Raw genomic sequence first — 10,984 nt, forward strand, 5'->3', positions numbered from 1 at the left:
TGGAGGCGCTGCTGAGATACCTGTTAATAGGACAGGCTTTTTCTAGGCACACATTAGGAAACAGGGAGAGTGTCTGCTGCCACTTTGTGCTGCGTGGGACGGAGCCAGGGGTAGTCAGGGAGATGCTGGAGCTGCATGCCGCAAAGACGCCTTGGGATCCGTTAGGGGTTAGTGAGTCTGGAGCCGGGGGCTATTGCTGTTCTAGTCGCCTTGAGGTAGCGCTAGCGGGGGACGCCTGAAGGGGTAAACTGGTAACTTAGGGCAGGAATTCTGGAAGAGTCCGCACTAGGCTAGCCAAAAGTAGGTCGACGCCCAAAGTACTGCATGGAAGAGCCAGAGTACTCTAGTCTCCATTCCAGATCACTTACCAAGGAGCACAGACTGGAGGAACGTGTTACAGTAGACACAGAAAGAGTGAGCCTTGCCTGAGGTAGTGCAAACACGAGTCAGATCTACATTAGGTACACAAGGTGGTGCACAAGGCATGTTTATTGTACGGATGTGGTAGCTGCCCCGCAGAGTGGAGCTCCACGTACAGGAAATCGGTGTTCAACGATCAAGAGAAAACCGTCAGAATGGAGGATCTGCATAGAGTAGAAGGTCCAGGATGGCGGGGAGAGAGAACCACAAGAATGGAGCATCTGCATAGAGCAGAAGGTCCAGGATTGCGGTCAGAGGAAGAACACGCATATGAACTGTGCGTGGACGAAGAACAATCTACAGGAGAGACTCTTGTGTGTTTGCTTTGGAATGGCGTGAAAGCCGTGGCTGCGCCGTGTTTATCATGTTTTTGTTCTCGGGATGATACCCCTGAGAATAATGAGCATGACAGTGTGATCCGATGGGAGGAACGAAATGGACTTTGTTATACCCCAATTAACAAACAGCCAGACGCTGCCTTCAATGGGAAAAAGGACAATACTTACCAAGATGGCGGTTCCCACGTTCCCGGGACACCGCGTGGGCATGCTGCAGAAAGTCTTGCAACTTTGCAGTTTGCTAATTGTTGGCCAGGATTGGCGCCAACGAGAAAACTCCACCCCGATGGGGAGTTTGGCGCGAAAGCTAGAGCCGCGCCCTCATGGACTATGACTCACTCCGCCCCTGTGCTGGGTCAGCCTACAAGTCTACGAGACATCCCCCTAGTTTCAACCAGGGGGAGTGGTTTGCGGTTCCACCGGATGTCGACAGAGAAAATGGGAGGAAGGGTTGCTACATCAGCCCATGCCTTTCAGTTGCGAAGAGCCATTGACCAGTATAGACCTCTTAGACGAGTGCCTCCGCTGGTAAAGATGGCTGAAGCTGCTGACAAAGTGGACCAGGGTCCGGTGATCTCCACTCACCCTTATTTGGCTCCAGGAGGCTTCCTGGTAATCCGAGTGGAGGGTGTGGAGACTGTGGCATGTCTTTGCCTGCAGTGCAGACTGCCGGGCGGAGCCGTGGGCAGCGAGGCCCGATGCCCCCACTGTGGACTGCAGTATATGTGGCCATGACCACGTTCGTACCGGTGCAAGCTGTGGGAGTGGCCGGAAATGTCCCGATGCCGATAGAGGAACAGCCGGGAGCTCTCTGGAACAAGAGTGCAAGTCCCGCGGAGTCGGAGTCAGGTCTGGTGCTTCCGACGGAGAAACTTAGCCATCGGAGAGGTGATCCCCGAGGAGCCCATCGTCGGTCTCCTACTGGGATGCCTCGGCCGAATTGCAAGCTAGAATCCTCGGACGAGGAGTGTGCTAGGCTGTCGAGTAAGACAGTCATAAGAAGAGACTGTCATACCATTGGTACGCCATGGAGGGATGCCATTCCTCGTGGTGTGGAGACACGGAGTCGAGTGTCTCCAGTACCGCGACCACCCGATCGCCGGAGTCCCACTGCCGTGGTGACTAGTGGATCGGACGGAGGTCGATCCACCCCGACCCTGCGAGGTACTAAGACACCATGCTTGTCGCAGGCCCAAGGGGAGGAGGAGCCGGAGGAGCGAGTCCAGAGCCAGACTGGATCGCGCAGCAGACGGGCATTGCCGGATGTCCTCGTGGAGGAAGACATCCCGATTGGGGATCCAACCCAAGATGGCGTCGCAGCACGTGCGTGTGCGGAGGTGGTTCCGGATGACCAGAGCGGCATCGAGTGGGAGATGGTGGCGCCTCTGCGGTCGAGCAGCGGAAAACGATCCCCTACTACCCGGGGGAGCGGGCGTTCGAGTTGCAGAACAAGAAGCCCAGCTGCTGGAGACAAAACCGGACTGTGTGGAGACGTTAAGGCAGGTATCGCTGGAGAGCAGGTCGTAACCCTGTCAATGCCTACTGTCCGGTCCCGTCCCCAAACCCCGTCCCCTCCAAAGGTTAGCCCCAAGGCCCTAGCTAAAGCTCCTGTACCCGTCACTATTTTATTTGGGTCCAGTTCCAGCTTAGGGTTGTCCGGGGAGTCACGGGGTCCTTCCGATGATCGGACTGGAAGCCTGGACTTGGGAACTTTGGATGATGGGTCGGAGGGAGGATGTCCCGACAAGTGTCGGTATCTAGTAATTGCCCTAGTGTACTAAGCATTACTGTTAGAAACACCGCACAGTACAAAGGAGTTGTTGAGCGATCTGAGGGTACGTCCGGGGTATCTTCTGGTGGGCCTGATGAGGAGTCCCTAGAAGAGTCTATAGACCATAGCTCCGAAGAACGGAAGGAGACTAGGTGGTGGGCCCCGTTGTACGAGGGGTATGTGTCCTGGTTCGATCGCACCCGATTTATCTTAGAGAGGGAGGGGGTGGTTGATCACTGGTGGGCTGCCGGTGACTTTGACGACGAGGCATACCTTAGGGCCCTAAGGGTAAGGTGGGATCGTATCCAGGCAGGCCTTATTATCCCTAAGGGGTCCGCAGGGTTGGATGACCCGGTAGAGACCGATGAGCCCCTGTCATGGGTGCTGCCCGGGGCGGCTGGCCAAAGTAGCTTGACCAGGGTGTGCCGAGCTGAACGGGCTATTGCGGCAAAATACAGAAGGTCGCATGGGCTTGATTACCCGTATGTCCCGGAACCTCTAATGAGAGAGATAGAGGAGAATAGGGAGAGATGGCTCAAAAATGATATCCAACATTATATCATAGAGAAAGGGGGTGCCATTAAAGGGATGCAGGCCGAGCAGAGGGTAGCTCAACTTATGCGGGTCTGGAAGATAGGACGCAGTGTGTACATGCACAAAGTGGTGTATTGCAATGAGCGAGGGATACCACGGGAATACAGCGTGACTGTGCATGATGCTGCGGGGCGGGAGGTGAAGAAGCCAGATCCTCGACATTATTATTGATTAACCAATAGAGTGGTCTGCTGTTTTCTTTAGCGCTCCCTGCTGGTCAGTGAGTGCGATGGGCTTGCATTATTATGTCAATGTGATGATGTTTGCCATGTTGTTTGTGTGTTCTTTTGCAGTGTTTCCTGGCGCAAGGTACACCAAATTTAGGTCCCAGCCGGGACGGTGGGTATTAACCAGGGGGAGTATGGAGCCATGCATAATAATGACTGCATACATCTTCCCTGTTGGCAGTAAGTCCTGGTAAGTACAGGCCTGCCAACAGTAGTTATGGAGGTTTTCCCTCACACCCTGGTGTGGTGCCCTGTGTAAGGAAGGGAGTGGCTGTATGCTCTGAGTCCCTGGATAGTGACCTCAGAGATGCGCCTGCCCCCTGAGGTATAAAGGGCACAACACTGTCAGTTAGTGTTGTTGCAAGGTTGGCAGAGAACCATCTGGTAGAATGTATCTTCCTGCATAAGGGATTGGAAGAATACTTTTGTGACCCTAGTGCTGTAACTAGCGGTAGCAGAGTGACCAATCAAGTCTATCTAAGCCACACTGTGTCCAGGGACCTGGCGCAGTGGTGATCTCCCTAGGAGAAAGGGAATCCCACTTCAATACGGGAGGGCGTACCTGGCAAAGGGACAGCACGGAAAGATGTGCGGCTAGAGCCGGCAGCTGCATAGGGCAGTCTGCTACATCCAAGTCTATAATAAAGATGCCTTGTTCAAAGAAACCCCCACTGTGTGAGTGTGAGATTACTCTGCAGTGGCGGTCACCACCGAGAAGGAGTTCCTCACCAGGACCATCTCCCTGCGGAAGCATAGACCCTGATGAGGTGGAGGCGCTGCACGTGAAGTAAGTTGGACTCGTACCCACTACCTCAGCTACCTGTCCTGATGATATCCTCTTATAACACCAAGCGGGAGACTCAGGAGTCCTGTTACTTGCAGGTACACCACCACACACGACCTTGTAATGGGGACCGGTTAGACCACACGGGCCAATGTGAGATTGGGTGGGTCAGACAAGGGGGGTCCAGCCGTTACAAGAACATAGTGCCTGATTTTGAGGGGAGTTTAATTCTAATACGCTTGCCATCTAGACATCCGACACAATTAGGAAAATTCCATTTAAACTGAAATTCACTTGCCACAGTTTCCAATGTGTCAACTGTTGGGAATGGCATATGCACTACTTGCAAGGAACTGTAAATAGCACCGCATGTGCCATGAACTATCTTTGCTACTGTGCTTTTCCCCATCTAGAATGAGAATGCCAACGCACGAAACGATGTTCCAGTAGAAAGAAATCTATAAGAAAACAAGACACAAAAAGAAAATGTTGGTTAATTACATTATGTTAGCAGCAACACATCTGAGTCACTGTCCCCCTCACACCCAGCCAGTCCCTGCGGCACCTTCACTCACACCCAGTCACTGCGGCACAATTACATCACGGGCAATGCAAGGTATATCTGTATATATATGTATATATATATGAATATATATATATATATATTTTTTTTTTTATATACATATATATATATATTATATACATACATACAAACATACACACAGCTCTTTGTATGTAACTACCCAAACACACATACATTCAGGCTCACCCAGATAAATATATATATATATATATATATATATATATAAATATATATATACACATATATGCAGTGGTTGACAAATCACCAAAAAATCTACTCGCCACCTAGTACCAAACGTGTGCTGCTTGGGCCAATATTTACTCGCCCGGGGGCTAAATCCACTCGCCCGGGGCGAGCAAATGTATAGGTTTGTCGAACACTGCATATATGTATATATGTACATACACACACATACACGAACTAATCTTGATATACCCTAAAATAAAAAATAAACACATAAAACTTAAAAAGTACATGGATACAAATATGTGTATATGTACACATATATATACTGTCTACACACAGATTGATGTATATATATATATATATATAGCAATGTATATGTGTATATAGAGATGTACATATGTATGTAAAACGTACTGTAACGTCAGCATCAATCTCTTTTCAGCACCAATGATGCGGATGAAATTGGTCTGGACCGGGGTAATCTCTTCCTCGATTTTTTTCAATATATAGTCAAAAGTTTCTGTTGACATTCTCATGTACTCATAAAATTTACGTGCGTGCAAACGTAGCATCGGATACAAGGTGGTGGCAAATTCGCCAAGGGTCTCGCGTTGGCGATTTATCTCATGGACACTTGTTGTCCTGCCACCCAAAAGCTCATTTTTTAGAAATATACTAGCTGATATACCCGGCGTGGAAGGGCAGGGGGCATGGAGTGGAAGGTCGGGGGGGGCAAGGGGCGTGGAAGGGTGGGGAGGGCAAAGGGCAGGGGGGCAAAGGGCAGGGGGGCAAAGGGCAGGGAGGGGCAGGGAGCAAAGGGCAGAGAGGGGCGGGGGGGCAAAGGGCAGGGAGGGGCAAAGAGCGGGGGGGCGGAGGGGCAAAGGGCAGGGGGGTGGGGCGGCAAAGGGCAGGGGGGCAGGGAGGGGCGGGGGGGCAAAGGGCAGGGAGGGGCAGGGATGGTAGGGGCGGCAAAGGGCAGGGGGAGTCAGGGACGCATTAATAACCCATTCCCCTGCATTTACTCACCTTGCACACGGCCGCGCTCCTCATTGTCCGGGTACCGGCCGCCCTCCTCCTCCACCTCGGGCTCCTCAGCGGAGAGGCTGAGACACTCCGGTGAGGAGGTGGTGTGCCTTTCGCGGGGAGAGGCGGAGACAGCCGGAGGAGCGCCCTCGGGGACGGGGAGCGGCCTGTGTGAGGGGAGAGCCGCACAGTGCGTGCTCTGTGTGTGTGGGTGGGGTGAGCAGGTGGGGGGGGGGTGAGCGTGTGGGGGGTGAGGGAGAGCGCCGGGTGAGGGAGTGGCCTATGGGTGTTGAGAGCCGTGGTGAGGTGAGAGTCCCCCGCTGTGTCCCGGGCGCTGGCTCCGCTCCCCCGCTGACTGTAGCGGCGCTGGGGGGGGGAGGAAAAAGCACGGGAAACCGGGAGACCCGAGGAGAGGAGGAGGTGCGCGCGGGTCCCGATGAGCGCCGCGCACTGCGGCTGTGATGAGTTGGATTGCAGTCTGATGTTCGGGGAGGAAGCGGCGGAGCCTCCGGGACCGGTGGGTAAGAGACCGGGAGATGTGCTGCTAACACTGTGAGCCCCACCCCCCGGGTTATACATGCTGCTAATGTATGTAACACCCCCCCCCTACCCCTAAGTAAGTGTGTGTGTGTGTTGGACCTTTGGCCCGTCACTCTGACTCAGGCCAATGATAGGTGTGCGGGGGCGGGCGGGCCAAGGGAGCAATCTCATTGGCCTGAGGGGCACAGGCCAGGCAGACAGACATACAGTGCTTTCATAAATATATAGTAAGATTATCCATGCATAAAAGCATGCAGAGCTCGTCTGCCATTTCCATGATGCACGAATACGTTGTTTGCAACTCTGGTACCAACTGTGTTAGTACAGTACTTGCCTGGCACGTTCTGTGTCGTCCCCCAACGCTGTTTGCTACTATGGTACCAACTGTAGTATGTACAGAGCTTGCCTGGCACGTTCTGTGTCGTCCCCCACCGCCGTTTTCTACTCTGGTACTCCACTACTTCACTAGCACTTCCGGTATCGCCATATTGGATGACGTCACACGCAGTTACGTTGCCGTGCTCACCACGCATGCGCGATGACGCGACATTGCCACCACAGGAATCCCACCTCCAGTACCGCCTCCCACCAGCCTCGCGAGTACACTCGCTGTCTCTGAGGCAAGGCCACAAAAAAGGAGCGCTGATGGCTGTCGCTGCTAAGCGTCAGCGCGCCTCAGCAAGCAAGTATAAAGTATGGACGTGGCCTTTTAGACCTTCACTAAGGAGGTTGATGTAAACAACTACTGTACTTGCAGGCCTGCAGTAACCACAACAAGAGTTGGGTCCACAATATACCTCTAGGACAGTTTCAGAGGGTCCGGAGAAACTGTAGTAGTGACTTGGATTATGTCACACAAATACAAGCGATGCGAAGTAAATTCATAGAAAGAGGTTACAACAAATTGGATTTAGATAGGGACTTGGAGTAGCTAGGGTCAATCTTATGGATAGGAAGGACCTTCTGAAACTTAGGGACAAAGGGAAGAACAGCGTAAGGCACATTGGGGTTGACAAGAAATTTGAGACACCTTTCATTACAATGTCTAATAATGCAGCAGTAACTATAAAAAAAAATATTGTGTGTGTGTGTGTTCTGCACATACACAAGTGTTGACATTTCAAATAAAATGCTTACTAGCACCAGAAAAGACAAAAATAGGTAGTTCAATAAAGATATGACTTTATTAAAGCATGAATCATGCCCAGACCCGGCGTTTTCGGACATTCATCAGGGTTTCACACAACACCACTGTGCAACCTTTTAAGTACCAAAATAGCTGGGGGAGGGGAGTGAAGGGAATCCATTGCTAAGCAACCTGGGACGCTATACAGCACAAAAAGTAAAGTTTAAAAGAATGGAAAATAAGGGGCCATTCGATCACTAGTGGGAGGGGCACATAGGCATACATGGTATACAGTTAGATATATTTATTTAAATTAACTTGTTTCTTATATGTCTAGGCAATGAAAGACAAACTAAAGTCCAACATTATTGTAGCTAATGAAGTGTCATTGAGCGTCAAGGGGGCATGCTGATCGGGTCTGCCGTCCGCAGAGGAGAGAGTCTGACATTAATCACGCTCCCATTGTGATTAATATTGTTGTGTGGATAATTGCAGCATTTGTAGTTCTTCAGTATTTGGCTTGCATTTAACGAAATTACCCAAACGAGAGAAAAAACAGATGGTAATGAACGAAATAATGTTTCATGCTGGATGTAGCATTGGGGCTTCTTTGTTTATCACCTTCCGATGCCGACCCAAAATAGCAAGGTAAGGGAGGTACTACATTAAATGGAGGATGCCGCGAGAATGCTTGTACTCAAGACATTGCCTCCCAAGCCCAAGTCCAAATTGAAAATAAGGTTTAGCCTCTTTGGTTTGGACAACGGGATTACAGATCAGAGCATGTTTTGGATTAATGGTTCAGGGGGTTCGCGTCTGTACAATCTGAACTCGCCCAGCTCTAATTTATATTCAAATTGATTTATCCATTTACGTGGTTTCCATCCATTTTTTTGTATTATCTTTTGTACTTTGGTATAAAAAGTAAACATTTTTTTTGGAACCCTGCAGATAAAAACGCAACAATCAGAACATTTATGGAAATATTTTCAAAGTTATGAATTTCTTTAAAGCCCTTTTCACATGTTTATTTCTCAAGCTATATATAAAAGGGTTCAGTAACGGTGTGATAACTGTGTACAAAACTGCTGCTACTTTGTCATGAGAAGCAGAATATGCTGACGATGGACGAAAATACACAAAAATCATTGTACCATAGAACAAGAGAACTGCAGTTAAGTGAGCTGAGCATGTGGAAAATGCTGTTTTCCGCCCTATTGCAGTACGTATTTTCATTATGGTGCATATAATATAAACATAAGAGATCAAAGTCACCAAAAAAGGCAATGCAACAACCAATGATCCTTCTGTAAAGATCACTAGCTCATTTACCGATGTGTCTGAGCAGGACAGTTTAAAGAGAGGTATTAGATCACAGAAAAAATGTTGGATAAGGCGTGGTCCACAAAAAGACAACCTTGCAATCAGAAGAGTGTGTAGAACAGAGTTGACAAAATTAGTAATCCAAGAAACTACGACCATCTGAATACAGAGCTTCCTGTTCATTATTGTCACATAATGTAAGGGTTTGCAGACAGCTACAAATCTGTCATAGGCCATTGTAGTCAAGAGAAAACATTCCACTCCCGCAAAGGAAATAAAGAAATAAACTTGTGCAATGCAGTCTGTAAATGAAATACTTTTGTTTTGAGACAACAAGTTTAGGAGCAATCGTGGGGTCACCACGGATGTCAAACACATGTCTGTTAGCGAAAGGTTGCTGAGGAAAAAATACATTGGTGTGTGTAACTGTGGGGTGGCTAGTGTTATTGCTACTATAAGAGCATTTCCCACGAGCGATATAATGTAAACTGTCAGAAAGGCCACAAAAAACAGAATTGGATGATTATTGTAGTCTGATAAACCTACAAGAATGAATGGTGTTGTAGAGGATGCAGCGGAATTATTTATTTCCATGGTTTTTATTTTTGTATCACATATTCAGTGATTGTTATATGAGCGTGGATATTCACTGAATCTGTGCCTGTGTTGTACAGACCTGTATGAGAATAAAATGTTGTAATGCTCAGCACATGCAGACAACTCTAGAAGAACTGGAGATTATTTGAGTTCATTCTAATGAAGCTGATGCCCTATTATGAAATCAGATTTTATTCTAAATTCTAATTGAATTCATTTTTTTTAATTATCAGATCTGTCTAACACTGAAATATATAGCAGGAAGCACTGAACACAGATCTTCACAAGGTCTCGCATATTTGTTGAAAATTTGTGTGGTAGAATTTTCCAAAACGTGAATGGTTATAATATTTGATTGTATTGTAGAGTTGTGTTATTAATTGAATGTATACTATCTTTGGGAAAATGTATGCACAAATATATGCTAGATATACTTGTAATATGCCTTCCTAAACACCAGTGATATTTTAAACGATTTCAACATTAGAAAGTGTAACGTAATGCACATTGGAAGAAAATGTTCAAACTACAGATACACATGGGTTTGCAGTGATATACTTTGCCCCGGGATGAAGATCTTTAGGTGATGTACTGTACACTTCAATGCCGTGCATAGGTCAAGTGGGCTCGTCAACAAACGCTGAGAAGATAAGACAGAAGGAGCATTGACCTGAGAGAAAAGGTTGAAAAGGGTTAGCGGGGTTATTTACTTAAATGTCTGGACTGTAAAATTGGGGAAATGAAGTGCATCATATGAGTACATTATTTTCCTAGATGCAGTATCTTTAGCCTGGGAAACAAAATGAGGTACTGTAAGGGATTGAGATATGATAGAATTTGACCAAATTGTATATGTTGGAGATAGAATAAATAGGGATTGTTATGCACAAACTCGCATAATGCCAGGTGTTTTCCACTGAAATTCTCAGCTAACACGTATAAAACAAAGAAGAAGCTCTTTTACACTCAGTACAAAATCAACCAGTGACAGAAATAGTGTTACTTGCTTTATAACGGAAATAAAAGAAGTCATGAAAGGAAAGTCCATACACTGATCATAGCTAAGTGAATGTAAATGCAACTCCTTTGCTTCCAACATAACTGTACCTCCCAGATTCCAATGCTGGATGCATGAAGTGGGTGCTGCACTCTTCCTGACGCCTCCTGTACTTGCCACTGTTGAAGCCAGAATAAGGGGGGGGGGGGGGGTTTATATGCAATTTATATTATTAATGTGTGTAAATGTTTAACATTTATGCTGCAAACCTAACCTAGTGTATACAGCAAAAACAATGTTATAATAAATATTTCAAAATGTTTAACTGTATGGTGATTGTATTAAATTGATACTAAAACATTACCATTCCATGCCACAGTATTTTTAAAGCCCATTTTTGGTGCAAAGTATACCATAGATAAAAAATCAAATGTTTCAATATTTTAGCAGTCTAGAGTTTGTTCTTTTCAGCCAA

General features: G+C 47.6%; 1 protein-coding gene across 2 annotated transcripts; it reads right to left on the reverse strand.

Moving 5' to 3' along the window:
• Nucleotides 1–4,961: 4,961 nt before the first annotated feature.
• On the reverse strand, nucleotides 4,962–9,673 carry LOC142497404 (olfactory receptor 1f45-like). 2 transcript variants are annotated; one of them, XM_075605155.1, is made up of 2 exons: nucleotides 8,578–9,673; nucleotides 4,962–5,114 (listed from the first exon to the last, which is right to left on the reverse strand). In XM_075605155.1, the coding sequence occupies exons 1-2, from the start codon at nucleotides 9,507–9,509 to the stop codon at nucleotides 4,991–4,993; spliced, it is 1,056 nt and encodes a 351-aa protein (XP_075461270.1). In that variant the 5' UTR covers nucleotides 9,510–9,673; the 3' UTR covers nucleotides 4,962–4,990. The 2 variants fall into 2 exon arrangements, with proteins under 2 accessions (XP_075461270.1, XP_075461271.1); XM_075605156.1 differs by lacking the exon at nucleotides 4,962–5,114 and having other exon boundaries at nucleotides 8,410–9,673.
• Between the last annotated feature and the right edge of the window lie 1,311 nt (nucleotides 9,674–10,984).

Source organism: Ascaphus truei, chromosome 6 (assembly GCF_040206685.1).
Source record: "Ascaphus truei isolate aAscTru1 chromosome 6, aAscTru1.hap1, whole genome shotgun sequence".
NCBI classification, from domain to species: Eukaryota; Metazoa; Chordata; class Amphibia; order Anura; family Ascaphidae; genus Ascaphus; species Ascaphus truei.

Coding starts and splice junctions, on each gene's coding strand:
- LOC142497404 (XM_075605155.1), bottom strand. CDS start 9,509: ATGGAAATAAATAATTCCGCTGCATCCTCTACAACACCATTCATTCTT. Junction 5,115..8,577: donor AAATTCATAACTTTGAAAAT/ATTTCCATAAAT, acceptor GTGTGTATGTAC/ATATATACATATATGCAGTG.